Source organism: Pomacea canaliculata, linkage group LG9 (genome assembly GCF_003073045.1).
Source record: "Pomacea canaliculata isolate SZHN2017 linkage group LG9, ASM307304v1, whole genome shotgun sequence".
Taxonomy (NCBI): Eukaryota; Metazoa; Mollusca; class Gastropoda; order Architaenioglossa; family Ampullariidae; genus Pomacea; species Pomacea canaliculata.
Window position 1 is genome coordinate 22,991,233 of NC_037598.1, and position 27,694 is coordinate 23,018,926.

Consider the following 27,694-nt stretch of genomic DNA (forward strand, 5'->3'; position numbering starts at 1 on the left):
AAGCTCTGCGGCCGGCCGACAAAATACCAAAATCCCAGGCCAGGTGAACAGCAAACCTAGTGATAATGAAATGGGCAACAAATGAGTACATAATGGCGTTCACTTACCGAATATACTGTGTACAGTGAAGCTGTTTAAATTCGCTCACAAAACCAGTCTTTTGTTTGAAGGTAGCCGCCCAAGATGCTTTTTGACATGAAACATGTCAGCCGTGTCATTTGTTATCTTTATACTCTGTATTAGAATGTTACGCGCTGCCGATTTCTAACGCTGTTGTACTTGATGAATAAAATTTAAACAAATTGAGCTAGGCTGAATTAAACAAAAGAAAACAAGTGCACTTCACATTTTGGCAGACGGGCCGGTTCATAGACCTCCGCGGTACTTTGCCCACCCCTGTAATGTAATCGGATTGGTAGTGACATTCGACATGGAGGGACGTAACGTGCTCTACTTTTCACCTACAAAAGATAATATGAGGGCCATTATTGGCAAAACAGTTAATAAACTTAATGAATAGTTAAACCGAACCATAAAAATATATTAGCCACGTGCACACAGGGTTTCCAGTCTGTTCGAGAGGAAAAAAGTACCGTAGTTCGCTTTTGCGTCAGTCCAGACACTCCAGACTGTCCCAATGCACTAGACTGTACGTGACGTATCTAAAAACGGATGAACAGGTGCAAACAGAAAGTCACGGCATATGCCAAGCTACAGTTTTGTCTTATTTGCAGTCATATTGTCGAGGTGTTCCACCTATCGATCTCCGAAGGGAGGAAGGCGCAGGCTGGCACTGTAAGGGCCCCACTAACAAAGTATGCTTGACAGCACTGGTTATTAAACACTCCAGGTACGAAATTATACACCCATACCCACACCGCATTCGACCGAGGCGGGCAGCGTCGCGCCGTTGCTAGGAAGCGGTGTCGCATGTCAATGGTGGTTGTCAAGGTCTAAGATGGCGGTCACACAACGTGTGAAAAGGACAGTACTTTTCGGCAACGCCTGGCTGCAAAATGGATTACGTAATATATGCTAGAGGTAAGGCTAGGAAAGTTTGATAAAAATAATTCTGGTTGAATTGGTTTTTTTCCATCAGAAAAGAGCGTTTCGTCGGAAAAAGCTAGTCCAGCGCTTGACACGTCTCGGTTTTTTGAAAGTCGAGTCTGCGTCTCCGTTAAGTGTCGTCTGCAAGTCTGTTTCTACGAAACGGACGTCAAGTAACACGGCTCTAGTCGCTGGAGTTTAAATGTATTGACTTTGCGAAGCTGTTTCAAGAGGTAAGTGTGGAGTTCTCAAGGATGTTCTCTCTTTGCACTGAGCAACCATGGTTAGCACACTCACAAAAGTGCTTGTAAAGGTATTTGGAGATAGCGGGGCAGCGGATAGTCCATCGTTAAAGAGATATGAAGTGACAAAAACAACACGGATGATTCAAAGAGTCTCTTTTGTTATCATGAAAGAACATCCGAGACTCTTCTTTTGTTTTCCTGGCAGAACGTATACATATTATGAAATATTCATAGATAAGCGCACGCACACACGCGTGCAAGCAAACAAAAATTAATTTGCGCTATCATCAGCCATTGTCTTCACGGTCACTTCATCAATTGACCAGAATTAATCTTTTTAAAGAGTGGAGAGGTCAGGTCATAAAACGCAAAGACATAATTTTCTATAAGGACATATATTTAGGGCTTAGATTTAAAAGAAGTTCACAAAAACGTTTTCCACCGGAAATTGACCATCCCTTTTCACATGCTCTGACTTTTTTTTTTTTTTTTGAGTTTGTTGGTTTGTTTTGTTCAGTGTAGTTAAAAGATTTCAAGTCTGAAAATGACAGTAAAAATAGACAACTTTAATATTTTTATGACAGCTTATAGTCAGAGAAAAAGTATATGCATTTCTCAAAGAGTGGTTTCTCTAAATAGAATTTCCGTGGAAGCTCATTTAACAAGTAGTGCATGCATGGAATCATACAATGAAAACTTACTAGAAGATTAGGAGGAAAAGACCTTGTAAACTGATTATGTATACATTTGATTAATGATGAGTCATGAGTCTTATATATTGTTCTGTATAAACTGGCTTTGATTGTAGTAAGATCTTGTGATGGACTCATCTTGTTCCAATTATTAGCATGTGTGTCCATGCTAAGAGACAAAACTAGTGTATGAGAGAGAGAGAAGCTTTGTTTCTGAACCCCTGTACAAGTCAATATCATTCCGCCTTGTTATGATGGAGAGTAAACCTACAGAGTTATAAGGGCAATGTTGCTTGTCAACACATACTAACAACATTGGAAGAGAAACTAAAGAGGAAACTTTCTTACCTTCTCTTCTTTATCATATCATACCTGGAGGTACTTTGGACTGTACTGAATTAGCAATTTCCATTGGCAAGAAATGACTAATACATCTTAAAGTTAAATCAAGTTGATTTAAGTTTATAGCATAGTCATCATTAATTTGTTTTTTTTTTTTTCTTTCTAGGGTCAGGATAGTTGTCTTTGAACGCAGATCTCATGGCGAAGGAATGGAGCAAAATTTGATGTCTGTAATGTAGACTATCAGTCTTCCGCAACAAGAGGTGCACAGTGGACAAGAAAGCAAGGAGATTCATGCCACTACAAACATGGCTGAAGATCTCTTTTTCTTCCAGCAAAAACACATGCGGGCAGTTCCTAAACGGTTTCGCAAATTGCCAGAGGATCTACCAGAGAGCCTAAAGTTTGCACACTTGAATCCCAAAGCTGCTGCATTTTTGGCCAGCAAAGAGAAGCAGAAACAGGAAGAGGATTTGTTTGGGGATGGGCTTGGTAAAAAGAGCCTAATGCCTGAGATAAGTCAGGCATTTATGTCAATCAAGAATCGCTTGGACAGCTCCTTGTCAAACGATGAGGACTCTCAAAGATACTTGTTTGAAGAAGCTCGTGTAAATGCTGCTACAGTACTAACACAGCTGGCAAAGATCATTTATAGCCATGAAGACATTGCCAGCCATATTCCCAAAAGTCTGGAGTATAGTTTGATGTGTGGGTCAAAGGAACTGACAGCTGATGTTATCATAGTGCCAAGAGAATGGCAGACACGTTTCATGAAAGAGGCTCATGCCAAGAGTACCGCTGCTGCTATTCAGAATGGTGATGAAGGAGATGGAGGTGTTGTAGGGAGTAGCATAGAAGATGGGCGATCACGAGCTCCATCTGTCATCTCAGTGACTGGAGACATTGCTCGTGGGAAAAAACGGATACTGTCCAGAGGTGGTCCAGGTTTGCCAGAGATAACTGAAGATGGTGTGACCGGGGAGGTCAGTCTTCACTTCTTGCTGTGCCCCATGGCAATAATGGAAGCCGTCTGTCCATCAGTTCACATACAGGTCTTCGACGTGATAGGCGGTCCATGCAAATAGACAAAACTGCAGGTAAGAATTTTTTGGTAGGTTTCCTAGGTGTTGTGATGCTGTGACCTTAGGAAGCTCATTAGCCATTTGATGCCTCCAAAATACAAGCACAATTTGCTCAACTGACTATTGTGTGCATGCCACTAGAGTGCCTCTTCATTAGAAAATCCTGTTTGTAAACTGTGCATGAGGGACGATAGTTTTCCTTCAGCATATGATTAATATGCATATGGAGTAGTCCTAGAAATATAGATGCTTTTAGTTTTTCAGTAATACAGTAATAGTTATAAGTAGGTGATCCAGCTCGTCTCTGCAAAAACTGTTGATGAAAAGCCATTCGATGCTCTCCTCATGTATGTGTGTGTGTGGGAGGGGGTATGGGTGTAAGTGGGTGGGTGGCTACATGAGTGGGTATATCGGAGAGAGAATTTGTGTGAAACTTTTGTGCATTCTTCTATGTGTGTATGCTGATGTAATTGTACCTGAGTGCATATTTCATGATTATCAGCAATAAAATATCAAAAACAGGATCACAGAAAACATTTTCAGAAGATTCAATATGAAATGGGTAGAATTAGTTTTAAAACTGAATATTAATTATCATATTTTCTCAAAAGGTAAATAAGTATCCTGCTGTGTTCATCAAATGTTTTAACAAATTATCCTAGACTTATAGCCAGAATGAAGACAGCATTATTGGCATCTGCACACAATACAACAGGATTCAGTATATTAAAATTACTTTTTTTAAAGAAAACATTTTGAATGAGGCATGTTATGCACAGTATCTGCTTGCTGTAAACCTTGGATTTAAGGCTTTAAAAATTTGCTGAAAACAAAATGTTCTTATACATTCTAGATAAGGCTTGTGTGTCACATTCCTCAAAGGCTGTTATTGTACAGTGCCCTTCCAGCTACCATGATCCCTCTGGTCCAATCCAATAAAGCTCAATACTTATTGCCTGGTGTGAACTACAGCAGATGAAATGTTAAGGCTTGTGACATTTTCACTGATAGGTGATACTGATAAGCCCTAGTAGGCATAAACAGGACATGTAATCACGCAACTTAAAAAATAGAGAATTGATTATTTATCAATAAACGGCTACCTAAATGTTATAAATACAGGAGGTGGAAGATGAATAACACAAGTTTATACAAAATGAAAAAAACCTTACAAATTGTTATGGTGTGGCTAAATTTTAAATGTGTACCTATCTGTAAATATCTGTATAAATAAGATTTTGTTCTTGATACTATTCCGATATAAAACTTGATAGACTTAGGAAAAGAACAGGTGATATTTAGCTTGCTTTGTAATTTATTAGAACCAGTATAATATAGCTTCTGTTCCTGGCAATCGTTAAAAATATTATGATACTTTTATAGATGCTTGTCTTGGGTGCTTGTTAGTGTGCTAAGTGCATGCAGAAATGCTGTGATGTTTTTTTTGTAGTTGTAGTTTGTGCTGTGAAGCTTTGCATGCTGTGAATGCAGATCTTTTGCCTGCAGTGGCTGGTGCCAGTTCTGTCATAGGTCGTTCTCCCGCCACTCGACGGGGAATGCATGAGTATGACCTCATGTCAGCATTTACAGAGACAGCATCTGACAACAGATGTAAGTTGGGTGGCTACTTGTTTTGTGGGGGAGGGTGCAAGCTGAATGGTCCAATGAGTCTACATGTCTTCATCTGCTTTCACAATTTGAAGATTTTCTTTTGTTAAATCCGATTATGAATTATATATGTTTCTAGTCAACATTACCGACATTTTTGATTCATTTTTTTTCTAATGGCATATTGGGTTTTTTTGGTTGATTATACTGTATTTGTAAACTTCCATGATATTAAAAGTTTCTTTCTAACATCATAAACATACTTAGGTCATGTATTGATATAGTTATTTAGAACACAATATATGTTTTTGATTATAAACAGCCTGAGAATTGAAGTAACAAGCACTGTGTTTTTTTTTTTATTCCTAAGAATTGAAGTTGATCAAAAGTACATTAATTTTTGAACTTATATTTATACCATAGGCAAAGAGCATATCAAATATTAAATGTTACCATGAGTGCAAAATTATTGATATTTCATTTGTTAACAGTTTGTCTCCAGGATGCACTACAACATTAACTAGAAAAATGTTTATAGATGACATATTTGGACTATTAATATTTGTCCCAGGTTTTTCATTCTCTATTACTCTGTGTGTGTGAGAGAGAGAGAGAAAATAAAAGAGAAAGAGGGAGAGATTTTATAACAGAAAAAATCCCACATTAAGAAAAATAATCTTTGAAAATGATTTAGGACATTTTTCAAACCTGTATTATTTATCAGCACTTGATAAACTTAAGAAAATAATGACTCTTTGTTCATTTTCACAGCCACATCAATGACCAACCCCTCATACTATATGTCTGTGATACAGTTCCAGCTTTCCTCCAAGATATGTGAAGAGAAAGGTAACTATCGTGCACATACATGCTTTAGGGAATCAGACTGCCTAAGGCCAGAGGCCTGCATACTAGCCAGGTCAATACCTATGTAACTTCCCCCAGTTGACCCCCTTACAGGGTTAGGAAAGGAAAAGAAGCAAGGAAGAGGAGATGGGATTAGCCATCACAAAATGCTAGCCCTGAGATAAGTCCTTGCACAATGCTAGCTCTTAGATAAGCCCTTATAAAATACTAGCCCAGATAAGTAGTTTCTAACACCTCGTTCCTGAACAACCCTAGAGTTACATATGAATGCCTTTACTTTGTAAAAAAACATCTGTTGGTGGCTGCTCTCAGCTCCTGATTTTGATACATTACATGCACTGTGAACCATGTTCCTGCATCACCTGGCATGTATTAAGAAGCTCCAGGCTGAAAGCGAAGCTCCCATATAGTTATGGTAATAGAAAACAATTTACAATTTTAATTTTGTGTTGGTTTTCAAGAAAAATTCTTTTATGTTTTTGCCTACACCCAACTCTTCTCAAAGTACATTAAAAAAGAATTAAGAGGAAAATGATAATGTATAAAAGTAGCCTTATGTTCGCACATAGTCATAGCTTGTTGCACATATTACACAAAAGTCTGAGCCTAAGGTGGGTTTTTGTTTTAAAATATGAAGGATGCTCTAAGGTACACAATTTTTCACTTTTTTCATTTATATTCTAGGCTGGATAGTGCAGAAAGGTCGGGAGGATGAGCTAGCAAAGGAAGCGGTGCTAGAGTGGTGTGTCCAAATACTACAGCAAGCTCGCAAAATCATGTCAGTATCTATAGTTTTGTGTGAAGATATCTGCGTGTAGGGGTGTGTCTAAATGCAGCAAGCCCACAAAATCATGTCAGTATCTACATATTTATACGAAAATATGTGGGCATGCACATGCTTGTCTGAGAGGCCTGTCTAGTTGTTAACTGATTGTTACTTGTCTATCTTAAGATAATGAGGTAGTGAAAATGGGGCACTGCTGCTATTCAAAAGTAGTCTTGCAATTTTAGTAAAATGTTAATCAGCAGATGAGTGTGTACTTTTATTTCAGACTGGAGCAGAAGGCTCAAGAAAAAGAGATGGGATATGATAGCCCAGTTCAAGTTCGTTACTATGGTGACACCCGAAAGGAAACTCTGCTGAAGTATCGCAAATCTCCAGTCAAGCCAGTTGTAAATCCAGCCAGCAAGGGAGGCAAACCTCTGATTCCCATCATGCATGATGACCAAAACGAAGGGAGACAGCTTGTGCTAACGGGTCATCTAGATGGAACAACAGTTGCATAATATCTTTTCACGAGTTATTTTCCTTCTTGATGGAAGGAAGTCTTAAAGATGAAATAACAGAGATTTCAATAATAACTTTTCTTTTACGTGAATCCTTTCATCCAAATCCTACTTTCTTAGAAATCACATATTTATTGCTCATCTAAACTGATGATGAGGTTTCTTCATCACCAGGTGATAAACTTAAAATGTGTTAAAGTGAGTCTCAGCTGCTCATGTGCTTCTCTGGCTGCTTTATGTTCCTTAACCATACTGTAGTTATCCTTCAGGACGCCCTGCTGTAGTATCATCTGCTGCAGGATTTGGACGTGTGGGCTTCTACACTGTTGCCTATGATGATGACCCTGATAGTAAGATGCTGGCTTGTTTCACACCATCAGGCTGTGGGGTCTGCTACCACAGCAGTGGCAATGTGAGGTTCCTGGCACACAGAAAGGGAGGACGCTTAGCTGAATCAAATGGAAGGCTAGAGCGAAAATGGAAGTGGCCACCAGGAGGTGTCAAAATCACTGTACCTGTTGCCTTTCAGGTAGTGAATGACTGTTTGTAGAACTATTTTTTGCTGAAGGATTTGAATTAATCAAAAATGCTAAAGAGGTAGTAAGAGTTGGATAATCTTCAAGTATATTCTGCTTTATGTGCAGCTCAGCTCTTACATCTCATTCCGTTGTGTGTCAGAGTCACACATGATCCTGTTCTTCAACTGTCAAAAAGAAACTGCTCGCTTCCCTGTTCATGCTGCTCCTGGAGTTAGTGCACCATATGGGTCAGATGAAAATGTAGGTAGTTGTTAAATATTGTTTTTTTACATTGATGATAACATATATAATAATCAAATAAATTTTCATGCCATTTTCTTTTTCTTAGTTTTTACAACTACTTTCACATTGATTCAGGAACAGTCAGATTTTAATGCTCAGTTGTACATGTAGAATTTAATTGCAAAAAGTTACAGAAGCTTGTCATGGATAGCATACTTTGAAATGTATGCAGTGTTCTTCAGCCTTTCCTCAGCTTTGGAATTTTTTTCAAACAAAATGTTGGTTTTTTTTTTTATCTATATATAACATGGCATGATAGCAATAGTGTCATTATTCACACTCCATACTTCTTTTTAAACTGTTTAAAGAGGGTTGTTACAAAAACACTACTGACAATTTTCAACAGATTGAAATTTACATAAACCTTTGTCTGTGTCTGTTACAAACCAATTACAGGATCAGCTGTTGACAAATTTCACCTTCATTTCAAGAGCAGCCCGTGACCTGCTGCGTCTCTTTGCTCCCAAGGTCAAAACAAACAAATCAAAGCTAAAGAAAAAGGTATTTCCCCATTTGCAAAACAGAAACAATTGCAGTTCTGAAATAGATTCTCTCTGCAATAGAAATCTCTCATAGAGTGGAAGTGTGCATCTGCAAGAGTGTGTGCAAATATGTATGAGAGATAACTAGAGAACAGAGGTCATTAGTATGTTGGAGTAGGTGAATTAGAGAACATAAGTTAATAGTCAGCATGGCGGTGGGTGACCCAACATGACCAGGATCTGCTTGTGGCTCAGAAAAGGAAACTGATTAGGCACAAAAAAATGACCCACTTTTCTGACTACAACAGTGTGTTATTTTGGGAATATCTTGAATACAATATACATATATTTAAATAATTTTTGTGTTCATGTAAATTTCATTCATGTGTTGACCACAGGATAAACTAGGTCGCCAGTTAGCTGAATTAGTGAAGTCCGTGGACACTCAAGAAAAGTCACTGTATGACAGTGAGGCAGATAAGGAGTTAGCTCGTCTTCAGCGCAAGACCAGGTAAACACAAAATTTCACTCATGAATATTAGCATCCCCAATCCAAACAGAGATGAGGAAAAAGTCTAGTACTCCTCTTAAAAAAGATGAGGGCATCTAAATTTCTTTTTTTATTTTCGTCAGTCATTCATAGCCTAACATTTGAAATGCCGTCTTGAATGTTCTAGATATCAATGTGTGTCTGAGTGGGAGAATAGCTGGTATTACAAGTATTATCAGCAAAAAATGATTGAATCAGAGTACATATGTTTATACATTTGAAACAGAAGAATGCTATACAATATGTTCTTTTGTGTTAACGAGTGCTTAATTTATTAAATCTAAAGTGGCTTAGCAATGTGAAAACTAAGCATCACTATGATTGCTGGCTACATTTTGTTTCTTATGTCACTTATATGGAATGATCTAACACAATCTTGTTTGTTGATTTTCATTTTATGGCAGGCCGATGGAAAAGTTTATCATGATTTAAAGGTCTTAATGAAGTTCACATTTTTCTTTTCAAATGACAGGGTTAACTCAGTACAAAATGCTATTGCACACTTAAATGAGTTGAAGCTAGCATGTTGCTGTAGTTTCTGGCAACAAACTGACTGTTGAAGGTTACAGTTAAACTTGCTGTCCTACACCCACATAAATAAGAGTTATGACAGAATGATCGAGCTAATACACTGGTCTCCTATCCCACAGAAACCTGATTGATGATTGGATGGAACATTATCGACTTACGATTGGTCTTCATTCACCTCATCTGTCAATGATGTCAGATTCCCCTACACGTCTACGTCAAAGACGACAAACACAGTCAGCCAAACCATTGGACGGTGATAGAACTGAGCGATGTGAAATGCTGGGCATGGATATCACGTACTCATCAAGCAAAATTTTGCGTGCTCCTTCTGCTCCATCTGGTAAGACATCAAAAATTGATTTTGTTGAAATCCCTTTTCTTAAGTCTGACATCTTTTGAATGCTCATTTGAAGATTCCAAATGAGGCTAGCACATATTTTGCTTTTTTTTTAAAAATTAAGCAGATATTAATTTAACTAGAATTAGAAAACTGTAAATTCAAATTAGACTTGTGTGTAAATTATAAATTTCAACAATAACTAACATGATTATCAACCTGATCGCTAAGTGTAGGGGGTTTATGGTCTACACTATACACAATCTCGATCTCCAGAATGAAACTTTTGCACATGTCACTTTTCTGCCAATAATATCCTTGTTTAGAGGCTGTTTTGGGCAGTCTTACTGTTACAACTTGTGCATGGGTGGGATGTTGCAATTTATGAGTTAATATAAATAAAGAATGATTAATGTTAGAAATAACTTGAAATAGGTGTCTATAGTATGAAGGAGTTAATTCTGGAAAATATTTATCTTAAGTATGGCTAATGGTTAAACTTTATGGAGTGTATCAACTAAGACAAATGCAAGATAGAATGTGCTAAAAACTGGTATGTGACAACAAAATAGTTTGAATGAAAAGGTTAACATTAAAAACATCAGTCTTTCTTATCTAAGATTTTTAAATTACTGTTGACAGAAATGTTAAATATGTTGTTTTCAGTAGAAAGGCTATTGTAGACGACTATAAATGATGAGTGCATATTTATGAATTGGTTGTAAGCCATGAACTGAAGTAGTGATACCCAGGGTGTTCTATCCAGTACCACCTAAACAACGGGGAGGTAGTGCAGCATCCAGGGTTCCAGTGGCTATCCCACAATCCAAAGTTCCATCGCCAGTTCAGAGTGCTGTGATACCAACAGTCAAGTTTGAAAGCATTGTAGAAGGCCAGCCTACAAGCTGATGAAACAACAACTAGAGATGAGAACCTGACCCAAACCACTTCTTCCCTCAACATTCCCAAGTTTGCTGTTGAGTAAGTAAAGGTTGTACAGTACTAACTACTTGTCAGGTGTCGCATTACTCTCCCTTCTTCTCACTATCACCATTATGACTTTGGTCTGCCAGAAAACCAGTTAAATTGTATCTGAACTCTTTGCATGTGAGGTGGTTGTGCACGTGATCCTTTACATAAAGCAGTAAACATAGGTGATGTACTGTATATGCCTTTGAAAGTAAAGTAAAAAGAAGTGAAGAAGAATTACTAAATTATTCAAACCGTGACCTATTTTACTTACATTATTTACTATAAATAAAACATTTAATTTGTTTGTCCACATACCTGTCAAACTAGAGAAGTCCATGTTTATGTAACTTTATCTTATGAAAAGTGAAGTGAATAATTGCTTTGATTTATAAAAAGTAAAGCTTGTAGATCAGTGGTCATAGAGCAATGAACACACGCTGTTCATTAGGTCTACGGCACAGCAACACTATCTTTTCAACTGCTGGAAGGAGAGGGGTGTGAGTTTTTCAGCCACAGATACCACACTCCACAGTCAAGCTCCCTGACCAACATGCTTTGCTTTTGGTATCTATGATGGACCTAAACAGAACAATGCCAAAACTAATGATTAAAAAAAGTCAGGAAATCTAAAACTGCCTATTTTCATTCAAATTAATATCAAGAGAAAAAATGATGTTGACTTTCCCCTTCTTAAATACTAGTAAAGAAGAAACAAAAATGTTTCCAGTCTACTTCGGTCGAAGTCGGCTATGCAGTTGACCAGGTCTTTAGTGCGGCAAGAGACAGCATCTTCATTGCAAGACCATGACCTGCTTCCGAACATGACACTGTGCCCAAATGCTGTTCACCAGCTCATGCTTCATCAGCCACGACCACAGTGCAGGTGCTCTCGGCATGCCATACCTGTCATCCGTGATGTTGAGTATGATAGGTACATCAGCAAGGAAGCCCCACCTTCACAGCTTCAGATTATCATGATACACTCTTCTTTGTAAGCAAAATATTTTTTTCTCTCTTTTTCTGATGCACTTACATTTTACTGAGAACATGAGCGATAGCTTGATATTTTAATGCTATCTTTAAAAAAAAAATTCTAATAATAAAAGTTTGATTGCATAGCGCCTTATCCTGCCCTGTGGACAAGCTCAAGGCGCTTCACAAATGACAGAAAATGCTGTGGCGTCAAAAGTAAGGTGACAACAAAACAAAATTAATGAATAATCCTTTGCATGAAATGATTTAAAGACAAAATGGCTAGCAAACATGAAGAAGTAGACTGGTTATTCAATGCATTTCTTGCTCACTATTACTCATGACAGGCCTAAGTGGTGACCCTTGTCAACTGCTGCATGTATCCAGGTCCCCTTAACGACCAATACCAGCTGATCAGCATGAGGTCATCAGTTGGTGTTGGTCAAAGGTTGAATGATGAACTATGTTGTTCTTTGTCATTCCCTATACTTTCACTTCAAGAATGCTGGGATTTTTTTCCATTTAAAAACAGATATCCCAATACAAATCCTGCAGAGCCAATGATAAATCGTATATATGCTACACAAAACCGGAATCGGACCAGACCATGTCTTCAGAGCAGAACAGATATGTTCCGCATTTTGAAGTATGACATAAACTCTGCTACAGAAGACTGTACCCACTCACAGCCCTTGCTACTGACACGGCACAACGTTGTACCTGGCATGTTCTTGGTATGTTGCCATAATATGCTTTCAACATCACCATCACACATACAACTGTACATTAAAGTACAGGTTTATATACATTAAACTGAAATTTTATACATAAAACTTTACTTTGGTACAATTGCTTATCCAAGGAAACTTGCCAAGTGACATAAGAATGGCCCTGATATAACAATTTATATTGTTTACTTATATGACAATTTATATTTTACACTACTGACACATTTTAGATTGTTTTTCTTACTTGTGGACTTATTTATTTCATGGAGCAATTTTATTCTTAGTGAATATCTTTAGACATGAATGTCTTCTTCTGAGTGGAGATTTTTCTTAGAATTTTCCCCCCTTTCCTCTGCTTTATTTAACTGCCTTTCACTCATCTGGAGTTTCTTTCAATCTTCTGGCTGTTGACAGAATGTCTGGTCTTGCGATTCTCTTTGGTTCAGAAAAAAATTTAAATTGTGATGAATAAATGTAATAATATCAAATTTAAAAAGGCTGTTTTAATTTATGGCAGATCTATGCTGGTGGAAAGCTGTTATTCTGTGATCATATATTGAATGGCTATGGCTACACCCAGAAAGACTTTAAAAAGCAAGTGATGAAAAGTCGTTATGACTTTCTGCATGGGCAGTCACTTCCCAGTGATTTCCGTTTCAGGTATAGCTCATTATCTAAAACCCATCATAATCATGCATTTTGAAGACAAAAATTGAGAAACTGATCATTATTTCTTTACAATTTTAACACAGATATTATGCATCAAAGTTGTGGAATATGATTCGGTAATTGTCTTGAAATATTATATATTTATTCCAGTCCTTCTAAAGGGTGTCATGGGCCACGCTCAGCCTGGGGTGGTGAAATTGGTGGAACTGGGGTGGACAGCTTTGGTAGCCCAGGTACAGCGTTGGTCAGATCCCAGACACAAGTCCCAGCTTCAGGAAATTCCAAAAACAGTTCCAATCCTTGCACTGAACAGTTGAGGTCAGTTGAATCAAGAATTCTGTGTGAAATATTAATGTTGACAAAACTGCTGTCTACTTGGATAAATGTAAGACAGTTACTGCATTTCACGGTGCAAATGCTGGTGCCTGTAAAATGGATAGATTCCCGAATCCAGAGTTCAGGTAAAGATTGTATCAAAGTGGAAGGGGATAATGAAATATTCCATAACATTGTTAATTATGCTTTTATCACTGACAGTTCAAAGAATAACAGAATACCAAGATATATATGATGACCAAGCCTTTCAGGTAGGATGAAGGATGTAGTGAGAAATTCATGGGCAGATGTAGTGTCATCACTTCACATGACACTGATGTGACTTTATAGACAATAAAGCAGATCAAATGTTCCTTGCTCTCCCTTTCAGTTTCCTTTTCTTCATTCAGTTTTTCATCTTATCCAAATCACATATTATAGTAAAGTAGAATGCCATTTAATACTTCTTTCTTCAAATCTTAGAGACTTTTAATAATTACATTTTGCTGTGCATGACACACACTTCAGTCTAGCTAGGAGCTGAGAAAAAGTGTAGATGTAATAAACAGTAGATCCAGATTATAAGAAATATATTTGTTGTTTCTGGACAGTGAATTGTCTGTAAGTCTGAGAAAGTTACTTGCGCTAAAGGCCCTGGACAGGTAATGCAAGAGTGACATTTTGTTTTTGTTATTTTTATGCAAGGCAGATGCTAGTAGAGCCATGCTACTGTTGTGTTACAGATGTTGAGCTCACATTGCTGTAGGAAGGAGAGGTACATTGGAGTAGATCTATGCTTTGTCAGTCTAGTACCTTACAGGAGACAAAAATTATTTTGGCTTTTGAAGTTTGGCTTTTCAATATAGTATTTGCTGATTCTATTATTAAAGTCTTAATACATGTGATCACAAATTTCTGTGTGAGTGGATGCTTGAGTTTTTAAAAGAGCTATTGGGTTTGCATCAGCATACAAATTCTAAAGTGTGATTTTTTTTTTTTGGAGGGGTGGGAAGTATTTCCACAACTACAAATAAACCATGTTTCCTTCATATCTGTCACGAGTGTGCATAATTCTCTTTGCTTTTTGTTTAGTTTTCACAATGATAGGTGTGTTTTTTCAGGGGTAATTAAGGAAAGTTTTTTAAATTGTACGAAACTAGGTTTCTTACTGGGGATTTGTATTTTATATCAACTTCTTGCCATCATGAGAGGCTTTTTTAAAAGATTGTCATATTACTGTGCTTCTGCACTCCCTACATTTGTTTTTCTCTGTTACCATCTTTATCTTTGGTTCCTGCTACAATTTACTGTGTTAAAACAATGTCAACAAAGAGTTTACCAAACTAAAGAAGCGGAAAAATGAAACAAGGTTCAGAAAAAAAAAATGTCTTATAGTTTTTATTTTTCTAGGCTTGCCACAAAGATAGAATTTAAGCCCTTTGATTGGTGCACTTGAGTAGATGGTCAAAGGAGTCCAGGCTAAATCCTATATTATGTCCCCGAAAAGTTAATGAGTTGATGAGCTTGTGCTAGTGCTATGTCCTAAGATTTACCTTGCTTAACTATGTACGTGGTACTGAAGGACACTAATATAGTTTGCTATAGAATTTGGTATATTAGGTAACCATCACAACATCACTCCCATTGTTTAATCAGCTGTCTTGAATTTCTCTAGTTTTTATAACATTGTTTGGTGGCATGGCAATGTGTTTTGCAAAAAATATAGATCGATGTTCAGGCAACTGAACTGGATGGAGAGCTGCTGCAACCACGCAGAATAAGCTGCTTCGGTATTTCTCTTGCAGCATTAACAGGACTATGGCTTTGGCTTTTTCTGTATGAGCTCAGCATTGGCTTGTTAATCAAGGTGTGGAAAACTGAAGTTTAATTACCCTTGTGAAATTTTCTGCTTGGTGCAATGCTTTGCTGCAGAGATTTGCCTCAATATTTAAAAGCCTCAATTTACTCAACTGTTTAAATTTTATGTGACAGGAAAATGTCTTTATTTTTGTTAATAGTTTCTATGATTAATCAGTAAGAAAATAGTAAATATCTTTTCACTTGCTAAAGGTGATGGAACTAATGTATTACATTTTGATATGCAATGGTGGAGGTCTGTTAACAAAATTAATAATCACTGTCTTTACAGAATATTCTGTACAGAATACCATCTTTACAAAGAAACAGCTTGAATTAACTACATAGTGAGATCATGATACACAAATGAGAAAGTACTAAACATTGTGTCTCTTTTTCATGTTACCCTCACAAATTAGTATCAGCTAAACCAGAGATTTTTCTCAAGATCTCTAAGCTCCGCATCCTTGTGCTGAATAGGAAATTTGAAAATAAGCTTTGTTAATGATCATCTACTTACAGCTCCGATGTTCCTTCTCTGCCTTCAATAATGCTACCTCCTTTCCAGGTAATTTACCTTTAATTCCCACTGCCCATCAATTTCTTAATTATAATTCCTGAATTTATAAAAGCAAGATATTTTGAGGGCAAACTTTTATCCAGATTTGAATTCTTTCTGTAAACACAGAAACATCTTCATCCCCTTCACCCCCATATTTTTCAATTGACTGAGGCTAAACTAAATTATTTACATAAGCATAATTGTATCTATTCTTATGGATGTGTTCTGTGTTTCTCAGTTTTAGTCTTTAATGTTTACAAGAGATTAGCAAAGTGCATATGAGCATTTTTATTTATGCAATTAAAAGATATCAACAATCAGCTTACCTCCCACTTTGTCATACAGCTTTCCTGAAAATACTTTGGCTTACATAGGGTGAATGGTTCACCTCGTGAAACATTCAAGTGCTCCACAGATCATTTCTGTTCAGCTGCTATCCTTACTGCAATTATTTTCAAGCTGTATCCTGTTTGAGCAGTTAACTTTCACCATTCTCTCAAACACCAAAAGTTTTAGTCATTAGAAAAGAAATGTCGTTTATTTTCAACTATTTTGTTTGTTTAAGAAATTAGACGTTTCATCTTACTCTTGCCATGCCTTAGCGAAAGGAAAAAAAATTAGGTTTTCTGTTTGTATTTAGCAGGAACATCTGGCACATCTTTCACTAAGTGCAACTCTTCCTTCACTTGCTGAACTTGTGTCATGACATATTTTTATGGGTGTTGATGATACACTTTGATTTATGTCTAATCTTGCAGAATGTCCCAACCAAGTTTACTCATGGCTAAGAAGTACAAGCTAACAATTCTTGCATGTGTTAACTTATTCCATTATAAAACTACATGACATAGCAGCAGGATGAAACAAACTGGACACCAATTTTTCCCCTTTCCCCCAAAATAAAGTTCTAGCATTTCTAGTGAAAATTCAATCATCTGATGTGAGGAATTTTTGTTTGCAGAAACGAGTCCATTGCAAGAGCTTTAGGAATGAGTCTGTCCGGATCGGGTTACCACCCATGCACTCCTTTTCTGGTGCTGAAATCAATCCGAGAAGAACCATTCATGCCAACCCAGCTTCCAATGCCAAATTCTCAGACAAGGTAGCTGCACAATAACTTGATCACTGAGCACAGCTCATCATTTAATGATGACTCAAGTTGGCAGCTGACTTGATTTATGATGGCTGAAAAATAGCAGCCAGTAATTGACATTAATAAGGAAAAGACCGGGTTACCTCACAGTAGCTACTAGTCATGCACTGTACATATTAAAAAGATAAAATATATACTGTAAAAATATGTATTATATAAACATAACAAAAGCAAAAGACAGATGTCACTGGAGTATGTTCTTTGCTTGTTGACTATTTAAGGTTTTTCTGGAGATTATGGCTCTTTCTTAAACAGAGTAAGGACAGGGATCTTTGAGAAAATCCCCCCAGCATGTTATATGCAGCACATATGGGAGTTTTTGACATATGCTGCTATCAGCATGGTGAAAATGTGGATGTAAACACCTTTACATTCACCTTGTTTTTGACATGTACATACATATCTGTGTACGCACAATTTGTAGAACTTGAAACATTTGCTTGATAAAAGACAACAGATTTTAATAAATATGCATTCTCTTTAGCTGCAGCATTATATTTTAGGTAGATCTTCAAGATTTAAGTAAATCTTCCATTCTGCAGTCCAAATCCATTCAGCATTACAATTTTTTTTAAATGACATAACTTTATGGTAACAAATGCAAAACATATTATAGGAAACTTCCTCTATTAATTCTTGATAGCAACAATTAAGTTATCATGAGGGTGCTGCTTGGTGAAAACTGCAGTTAAGCTCACTTGTAAAAGCCTGTGTAATGTGCAGTCTTGAAGTAATGTGAGAGTAACAAGTCAAAATGCCTTCAGTCGCAACTGATCTTAGTAATATCTACAATGAATCTAGGTCTTCCTCTTGCTTATAAACATCTTTCTGTGTGGTGAACCTCGGCATTCAGTTTGTTTAATAGTTCACTTTTCCAAATCTGCATCTTTGCTGTCAACTAATTCAGCTAAGAATGAAACCTCTTGTATTCATCAGTGGATGCAACAGAATAAAAAATTTCTTCCATTGATAAAAGATAATTTAAAAAGCCTTCCATTTTTAAAGAAATTTTTTTTTTAACTTTAAAAGCATTATTCAGTCTGAAAATGGTACAAAATCCATCCAACAAACCAAAATGAATGTATAATTATTTTAAATGGTTAGTATGTTACACATGTAAAATGCAAATATTTTTGATTGGATATGCACGTAACTGATATACTTCTTTTTGTTCAACAAACTACTGCTGAAAATTAAGTGGTCTTTACATTTTTTTGGGCTTTGATGTTCTTAAAAGAATGGAAAGATGATATGGAGAAGGGAAAGAACGTATACACAGCCAGACAGATGATGCAAGGGATGGAGAGAAGATCATTGTTAATGCATTCCAGGCAATTAGAAATATTTCAGCATTATGAATTACAGCTATTCAGGTATTGCCGTCCTGTGTATGTGATACTGTTATGCATTTGTCTTTCAAAGCTGCTGAAAACTTATTCTTGTTGGTTTACTTTTTTTGAGGTACGTATGGCTGGATTACTTTGTTGTATATTGCTATGTAATGCATGCAATATTATTGTAAAAAAGCAAGAGTCCACCAAACTACTGAATTTCTTGCATAATCCCATTTAATATTTGGATTTCAAGTGAGATGATGTCATGCATTATTCAGGTGTGATGTTTGCTTACTGTGGTTAGTAGAAACCAAATATAAAACATGATTTTAATAAACACACACACAAATGATATAAGTTACATGAAGAATTATTCAGTTTATATTTGGGTCATGTTACCCAGATGTTTCCCAAGTATAAATATGTTAAATCTGTAGCTGATGTTAAGTTAAACTGTTTCTTGTCAAACTGCTTATGTATGCATGCTTATGTGTGAGAATATATTTACACTCAAGTATGAACTGGCCATATTTATTATTGTAATAAATGAACAGGTGCAAGTATATTTATGGTTTAACATATATTTGTGATGCATATGAACCACAATGTGGGTGAAGATGTATTTGGTAAAAAGGCTGGTTGCTATGCCAAAACAAGAGCTGTTTAAAAAAAGACATTGTAATGATCTATGGTAATAGCATGATTAAGGCCTACATAGGAGCACAATACAACATTAAAACAACTGTTTCATATAACACACTTGTCAAATGCAGAGGCACAACTCTATCATAATTTAATTTGCTTAACTGATGCAAAACCAGTTCCTGTGACTGTAATTTTTACAATGACAAAAAAAAAAAAAATTCTTATATATATATATGCAAAAGAAGTTGGCATTTCACAAGGGTTTATTTCTGTAACATCTCTTCTGTGATTTTATAGTCAACCGAATAACATGGTAAGTCAAACTTATTCATGGGCAGCATCAGTGCAGCAAAATAGTGAAACACTTGTATTCTTCACTAAACTGACAGATTGAAAGCTCACGTTCAGCAATGGGAGTAAGATATTCAAAAAGAAAACATCACATATCTAGCTTGCTCACTCTCACTCACCTTCTTCACTCTCTCCCTGCCTTTCAATCTTTCAAATTATGATGAAATAATTTGCACTGTATAGTAGATATCACAATTTTGTAAGCACAGTATTTCCTTCATTTAAAGCCACAAGTGACAGAATAGGTAACTGTATTAGAGAGGTTATATGGTCATCACCTAAAATCCACTTAAAACATAAAGAAATGAGGCATGTTACCATATTCTCTTATTCTAATGTAACCCAAAATGTCAGCTCATATAAAAATTTAGGAGAGCAACATGGTAATCATGATTTGCATCTGTCACCGAAATTTAATTACTTCACAGATATCACCTCTCTATTTCCAATGCTTGCACTGCATCCTTGTTTTTATCATCATCATCATCATCAGAGGAAGAATCCTGTTCAGTATTTCCCTGAAAAATAAAGATGTGATTTTACCAAAGCTGCAGTCAAGAAAAATGCCAGTTCTTAACATAAATTTAAGACTTGTTTTTAAAAAGCTACCAAATTCCGTCTGCTAGACAAAAACTGTTGGTTGTTTTAAGCCCCTGTACATTTGCCAGATATTACATACTACAACTTGAAAAGATTAAAAAGGAGAACATGGTATTTGAATTTCACCTAGCACATTGTACAGTAGATTTAAATTGTACACTATATTTTTGCATAATTTAATGTCACATGAAGCCATTTTATTTAAAAGAAAATCTGTTGGAAGACTCCAAACTAACCAGTTGCAGAAGATCTTTCAGTTTAAATGGATCCTCTCCTGCTGCCAAATCGATGAAATCTTGTGGTACTCCAAATGGAGTGTGGATGTTTGGATGAATTCCAGTTTCTGTCTCAATGCATCGGAAGATTAAACCACGCTGTGAAATGTATGAAAACATATGAAAAATTTTTAACAAGAAAGTTACAAGGTCCAAAACTACATTATACTTGCCATTTATACACATGAAAAATTTGACTAAAAGTTCCTCTACTGCGTTTTATTAAGGGGGAGGGGGGATTGGTGTTTTATGCCCAAATAGCAACTAAGCTATATCATGGCAAAGCAGTCCACCATGTAAATAGATGCCACATGCAAAGAATAAACAGCATGCCCAAGATGAGTTATGAACCCAGGACAGCCAGTCCTCATCGTATTGGTGACAGGCGCTAACTTTGGACTGCCCGAAGTTTTATGAAGGTCTAAGGTACAACATAAACACTTTAAAAAATGACCCATTTCCTTACTCACTGCCTTTTTTGTTCTTTGCTACAATCACAATACAACCAACCAACCCTAAATCTTCCACAATCCATCAGCTAATCCAGCTAAGGAAAAAAAAATTAAAAGCTCCCCTACCCCTAAACAAATTTCTCAAGTCATTTGGCCTAAAATAATGTTACTGTGAAGTAACCAGATTCATTTTTACTAGTTTTATCTCAGCGTTTTACTTACTGTAAGTTTACTTTGAAAGACTTTTATAGAGGTGGACATTAACAGCATAGGATGACACATATGCAGATTATGGACAAAGTACGTGCTATACTGTAACAGGTGCATTAACCAACAATTTCCAGGTACAAAATGTTAACTATGTTAATGAATGACAACAAACATCTACAGAGTTAAAACCACACTGATTATAATCTAAGAACAAATGAAAAGAGTTATCTTAAGATTTACTACACACATGTTCAATGACGACTATGAGGACATTTTACAGTTAAAAGGTGAAAAACATTCATACTTCGATATGAGTGGAATCCATAGCTTCAATCTCCTGCCAGTCAAACAGTAGTGGGTCTGTGACAGGTCCACAAGGATTGAAGTCAATCAACAGTATCCTGCCCTGTAAGATAAAAAAATAATAATAATCCCCCCACCTCTACCTTGGTAAATTTTCTGAAAAGTCGTATCCGATGGTAAACCTTATCTGAGGATAAACCAGAAGCACTTACAGTCAATTGTCAAAAGAAGATAGCTACCTACAACAAAATATTGGTACAGAAAAAAAAGAAGAAAAGACTGTGTCAAGTGGAAGATGAATCCCATTATCCTCTAATAAAGCTGCCCTGTTTTTAATACCTTACCTTCCCTGTCCTCCAGATATCAAAGACATCTGCAAAACCAAACACCGACACTGAATCAGTGAAATCAAACCTTTTTTTTACTGTAATAAAGATGAAATTTCTGACACATTCCTTTCAAGGGCTTTGTTACTTTTTTTTTCATAAGAAGAGATTCAATAAAGAAAGGGATGGATGGGAGTGCATTACCCCTGTGATAAAGAAATTGTAAAGAATACAGAACACCTGTGAAAGAGAGTGAGGGAGAACAAGAGAGTGGTTATCCTATGTTCTGATATGTCCAGATGCTTTAACCTACTCGATTACAATATCCAAGTTCACACGAAGTGACTGGAAAAAGGAAAGAATGAGTGGATGATTTTGAATATATGTGAATGAGAGACACCCTATATTTAATGATAAGAATGTGAATGTATATGCATTGATACTTCCTAATTTCTCAATACCCCCTGGAGGGCGACAGAATAAAAGAATCTTGAATCTCTTGAAACCAATATATACATATCTACCAATAGTTATAATGCGGACAGACAACAATCTCTTGCAGTATGCTATTAAAGCAAATCCAAATACTCCTGCTGCAGTTGTGAACAAGAATACACACCCACAGCTTCTAAAAAGAAAATAAAAGAATAAAACTGGCACTAAGACGAAACATAATTTGAAGTAAAACACAATACTTACAACTGCTTTCCTCTGCAGCAAAGTTTCCATCAATCACCTCCTCAAAGAAATTTTGAATGTCAGTCTGTATTTCATTTTTGGAGGTTACAATGTGCCGAAAATACTTGGAATGATTTCTCTGGGAAATGGCTGAAACAAGTTGCACAAATAAATGAATCCCTTTAAGGTTTGAAAAGTTAATGCATTTACAACTGTCAGCTACCACTGCTCATACTCCTAACTTGACTCAATCTTTTTACACAAATTGCAAACATATCTCATTAACCACAGAAAGAGAGTGGACGTGTGTGTGAGCATGCACATGAGCAGGAATGTGTAGTTGTGTGTATACATGCACACTTGCATGCATAGTATATCAGTGTGAGTGTGACATGTGTACATGCATTTATGTGATGTTATACACATACACACACAAACATATAACACACATTTATCTTGGTGTGGGTTGAAAATCCAGGTGCAAAATAAAAAGACTGCAGAATGGGTGATTTATTTCAGGGCATTTCTGTATTTATAGTTTAAAGTGAAATAATTATTGGGACTTTCCAGTAAGCTTTGCTTAGATGGAAATGAAGAAAATGGATCAAAAGGAAGGGTGAATGGTGGCACCCAGACTGAAAGATGGACTCTCTCCCTGCACCAATTTCACAGTGAATATGAGGGGTCACGCTTTTAAACATTTTCAAAATAAGAAATAGATCTTTTACTGACAGAAGCCTGGATTAAAAACAACAACAAAGCAAAACAAAAAAAAAACCTGACCAACAAGATTTCCTCTATGAACAAAACAGCGAAATTCATCACTGGTGTTGATATCGGTCCATCGTCTCAAAATTAGTTCTGGTTTTAGATGCTCCTCTGCTGATGTGGCTTCATAATCCTCACACTGCAAAAACCTTGTAACAAGTGTGACAGTTTCAGAGCATCAAATTAATATGTATTATAAAAGTATGACAGGATTTGTACAGTGCAACATCTACACCTATACAGAATAAGCACAATGGTAAATTTAAGTCAACAAATAGAATTATATTTAGCAAACCAATGTTTATACAATGATAGGACTTACATAGTTCCAAATTGTCTTTAATGTATCACTTAGATTTTACCTCATTAATTATCTCATCTAAATTGATTTACTGCAATGAACCTAATCAGAGATAAAGTGTTGATGAATAACTGAAGGAGGTTAAATACATAATGCCAAGACACTACTTCAATTTTTCTTAAAAATTAGAACATAAAATACATAAATACGTAAAATTTATATTTTTTATCTGTTAGATTGTAGCCTTAATAAGTACCAAAAATTGGCACAAATCATCTTTCATAAACAAAAAGGAATACTTACGACTGTGTTAGGTCATGTGTTATGAAATCTGAGCTTTTGAGCAAGAGGCACACATCACTAGCATGTGTGCACATGAGGGAGTTGTTGAAAGACACCCATCTGGCATCCTGGAAGGGAAAAAAATCAAATAAAAATTTGTGGACAGTGAAATGGGCATGACACTTCCTTTCCACCTGTATTGTCATCAATTTTGAAGGATTTTGCAGTTGAGCTGCCATTAGTTACAAGATTGTTTCACTGTCATGTCATTTTTTGTGACTACTTTGTGTCTGCTGCTTGAAAAAGAAATAAGAAAAAAATCTTTGAAAATGTAAAACCACGATTGTTAGTAGTAACTAGTAACTAAGTAGTAACTAAGTAACAATTATCCAATAATATTTGTCTACATTGATTACTGCATTTTTTTCAAATAATCAGAAAGTAATTAAAATGTAATTTTTCAAAGCACATAAATGTTTTGCTTTGAATGTTTACCTTATGTCTGCTGCTAAATACCAAAAAAATTAACTTATCTGTGCCATTGAATACACTAACCAAAGAATGAAGAGAAGAGGAGACAGATATGAAATCAAAATAAGGATAGAAAGGAAAAAAGAAATTTTAAAGAAAGGATGAAAGAAATAGAATAGAGAACAACAATTAACAGGTCAATTATAAACATTAGCAAAAAATTGTTACAATAATATCTAAGTTACATTAGCATGCCATTATTTCTGTTGTTAATTACCTGTGGTGCACTCCAGTTCAGCTTTGGAAAAACTTTGCCACCAAGACTTTCAATTGCTGAATCAATTTGATGTAGAAACCCTTGACAGTCAGGCATCTGAATGATAAAACTCACCAGTAGTTTTCCCATTTCATATGTGTACAGATCCCTAGCAATCCAAGAATGAAAATCAGAGACAATCTTTATCAATCAAATGACTAACCTGCTACAAAACTTTCAATAATTCTTATTCATATTTTATCCAATGCTAATAAATATTTTTAAAAATTAAGTAGAATAAAAATCTATCAATTTCATACATTCTTGATATGTTGTTATTCAGCCCTTGCTCATTGTGTGTGTGTGTGTGTGAGAAAGAGAAAATTCCATGTAAATGCAAATTCCATGCTTCTCTCCACTTACTCCTGAAGCTGATGCACTGTCATCCTGTTCACTCCAGTTGACCTAAAGACAAAGAAACATAAAAATGTGTATACTTCTAACAGATTTGCTAGTTTCTAACCTGTTATCTTTGCCATTAAACAGACAATGGATAGAGGCAAGAACTATTCCCACTAACAAAAGCACATAATAACCCCAAAGGTCAGAGCCATGGATGTTTTTGCATCACCCTTTCCTGCCAACCCAAAGGAAAATTTTAAAGGATTAAGAACCCTTCAAGTACTTGTGCCACTTTTAAAATCACTAAACTTTCTCACCTCATTGAGGGGAAAAAAAACCAGCTTACAACAATTAAGATATGGTAGACCACCTGAGGATATATGGAAAGTAAAAATAAACCAGAGAAAGAACTAGAGTACAAGACGGTTTATGCAGGATTTTGCCCAACCCAAGTCTGACGTCTGACACAATCCCTACCACAAAAAGTGCCAAGTTAAAGCATTCCACCTTGAGGTGTTTTTGCACTACAGGAGGAAGAAATGATGGGGAAGGAACAGTAGTACCAGGAGAAAAGCCCTGTTTGCAGCAATAGATATGTTCAAAGAATGTGAAAAGAAATAAAAGTTATTTACAAAAGGAAAGTAGAAAAGTTAAATGAGACAATGCGTCAATGTCAATTAATGCATTTTAGTCCAATTTATTTATTATTAAAAAAAAACCATGTAGTGTAACCAATACTCCTGAAAACAGAATTTGTGCTACTTCATTAATAATTTTGTAATGGGTTGTAGACCCTGGTTACCTCCTCTTCATCCACATCATCATCTTTTTGCACTGACGTAGAGTAGGCACCTTGATGTGATCTGCAACAACAACCACCACAGCAAACAGCTGATCAAATTAACAATATATATATATAAATACACTAATGATTTCTTTTCAAAATTATTTATGGATGAAATAGACTGTGCCACTCAACTAACAATAATAAAGAGCACTTGGTGCATTTCCTCATTTGACAGTGAACTCAGAGTGCTTTACAAAAGACAATCTGAAAATACAAAATGGGAAAACTGAGTCTCAGTGAGATCTGATCATCTGAAGCAGTGAGAGGGTAATCGATACTCTGCTGTGTTGCTTTATTCACGGACCAAGACTTACTGTAAATTTCGGTTTATTGAGCACACCTGCACATAAGCTGCACCCACTAAATTAAGAAAAAAACTCTTCTTTTTTTCACAAATAAACTACACTTGTTTATAAGCCACAAATATATACATTAAGGTTGCATAATAGGCATTTCATTTTGTTTTTGGCATGATGAGGGCGTGTGCTTCAGCAAGTGAATCTACAGTAACTTGTAGCCTGAAAAATGTACTGAATGGTGCAATAGACAATTTGAACTATTCTGGTGCTGCTAAAAGTTTGTTTTGTACATTGATTGTGTCAGAAGAATGGGAGATATTTATTCACTATAAAATGTTTATCTTAATTTCAATAACATTAATTGATATTATCACTATCATTGCTCCCAGAAATAATCTTACCAATAAATCATTAGCCCACTCTATTCTTTCTAGTCTTTCGCTAAGCCAGTTTAGGGCATTATTACAATGTTGATCACAAATGGTTCTCAAATGAAATTGCATTAGAAACTCCCATGTTTCAGCAAGGTTTAAGTTATGTATTAAATAAACAGTGCTGATCGTAGTTGCAACACAAAACATTTATTTGTATTTCTCTAAAGAGATTATTTATAATTATCCCTCTCTTTTTATTAATGTTAAATAGATGTACCTCATATCATTTCTTGATATTTAGCCTATTTTCAGAAATAAAGTGTGTGTGTTGGGGGGTAATTGGTGTTTAACACTGAGCCAGCAACTAAGGTTGTATTATGGCAAGGCAGCCAGCCAGCCCGGTAAACAGATGCCACATGCAGAGAAAGAACAGCGTGCCCGAGACAAGAGCTGAACCCAGGGCAGCCGCGCTAACTGTTGCATCACCAGACCGCCCTTTCAGAAATAAAATTTAGTATATATTTGATACCATTAAAAAAAAAAAGGTATCAAAAAGTTTATTAGATCTAGGCAGCATATAATTCTATGTTAAAATAAATTAATATTTTACCCTTCAGGTAGAACAATCCCATCTGCATTTAGATAATCAAGAAAGTCTTGGGGAATAGGCAGTATAATGCTGAAAAAAGAATTATTTTGATTATAGCTAAATGTTTTAACTTCTTAAACATCTTAAGCTTACTCTCTTTGAAAATGATAAAATGAGAACATTCAGTTAAAGATCTGCCAGTAGCTTTCCAACATAAGTTAAAAGAAATATTATTACTTTTCCATTCTAGCTGTCCTCTTTTATTACTTTATAAGGAAATAGTAACTGAATGTGACATCAACGATAAGGCTCTTTATTGAGTAGCTTTATTAATAGGTCTATAACAGAATGTCTTGTTATTTTAACAAATAAAACAATTTACCCCTCTATGTGTAAAATTGATTTTATTGACTCTTCCCTATTACACAATCTACCATACACCACATAATTCGAAAGATTGATCAATCCCTTTTTAAACCTTCTATGCCTACACTCACCTTCTGATCGTGACGTCAGAAAAAGTGTCATACCAGTAAGAAAAATTACATCTTTTCACATCCTCTATCTTCATTTTTCAGTCTTGCCTCGCCAGTTCTAACCGTAAAATAGTTGTGTAATGCGGATCAGCCTGGTTACAGTCTACTAGACAAGGAAGACCATAGTTCTAAAATCTAAAACACTATCTCTGATATCAAAGATAGAATAATGTCTTCAATCGCCGATTTACGTAAATGCAATAAATTATTAATTCGTGGCTTGGATAGACTCGATAATGAAACTACAGATGACTGTGAACGGGATCAACCGGAAGT

The 27,694-nt window shown here is 35.9% G+C and overlaps 2 protein-coding genes across 3 annotated transcripts; one reads left to right on the forward strand and one right to left on the reverse strand.

Annotated features, from left to right (window-relative positions):
• Nucleotides 1-427: 427 nt before the first annotated feature.
• LOC112572979 lies at nucleotides 428-19,018 on the forward strand. Its single transcript, XM_025253008.1, is given in 20 exon segments — nucleotides 428-1,041; nucleotides 2,493-3,407; nucleotides 3,410-3,423; nucleotides 4,900-5,019; nucleotides 5,788-5,865; nucleotides 6,568-6,661; nucleotides 6,936-7,169; nucleotides 7,429-7,699; nucleotides 7,815-7,949; nucleotides 8,388-8,492; nucleotides 8,872-8,984; nucleotides 9,674-9,894; nucleotides 10,658-10,799; nucleotides 11,591-11,854; nucleotides 12,368-12,569; nucleotides 13,081-13,223; nucleotides 13,383-13,550; nucleotides 14,159-14,209; nucleotides 15,927-15,972; nucleotides 16,928-19,018. Coding segments are annotated over 19 exon segments (3,330 nt in total). The 5' UTR covers nucleotides 428-1,041; nucleotides 2,493-2,634; the 3' UTR covers nucleotides 17,084-19,018.
• On the reverse strand, nucleotides 16,486-27,688 carry LOC112572517 (cell division cycle protein 123 homolog). 2 transcript variants are annotated; one of them, XM_025252229.1, is made up of 13 exons: nucleotides 27,380-27,688; nucleotides 26,904-26,972; nucleotides 25,576-25,636; nucleotides 24,795-24,836; nucleotides 24,393-24,488; nucleotides 23,666-23,772; nucleotides 23,077-23,210; nucleotides 22,315-22,443; nucleotides 21,634-21,662; nucleotides 21,291-21,392; nucleotides 20,286-20,423; nucleotides 19,885-19,967; nucleotides 16,486-17,151 (listed from the first exon to the last, which is right to left on the reverse strand). In XM_025252229.1, exons 1-13 carry the CDS (start codon nucleotides 27,451-27,453, stop codon nucleotides 17,121-17,123), a joined length of 1,095 nt encoding a protein of 364 aa, XP_025108014.1. In that variant the 5' UTR covers nucleotides 27,454-27,688; the 3' UTR covers nucleotides 16,486-17,120. The 2 variants fall into 2 exon arrangements, with proteins under 2 accessions (XP_025108014.1, XP_025108015.1); XM_025252230.1 differs by having other exon boundaries at nucleotides 24,393-24,540.
• Nucleotides 27,689-27,694: the final 6 nt, after the last annotated feature.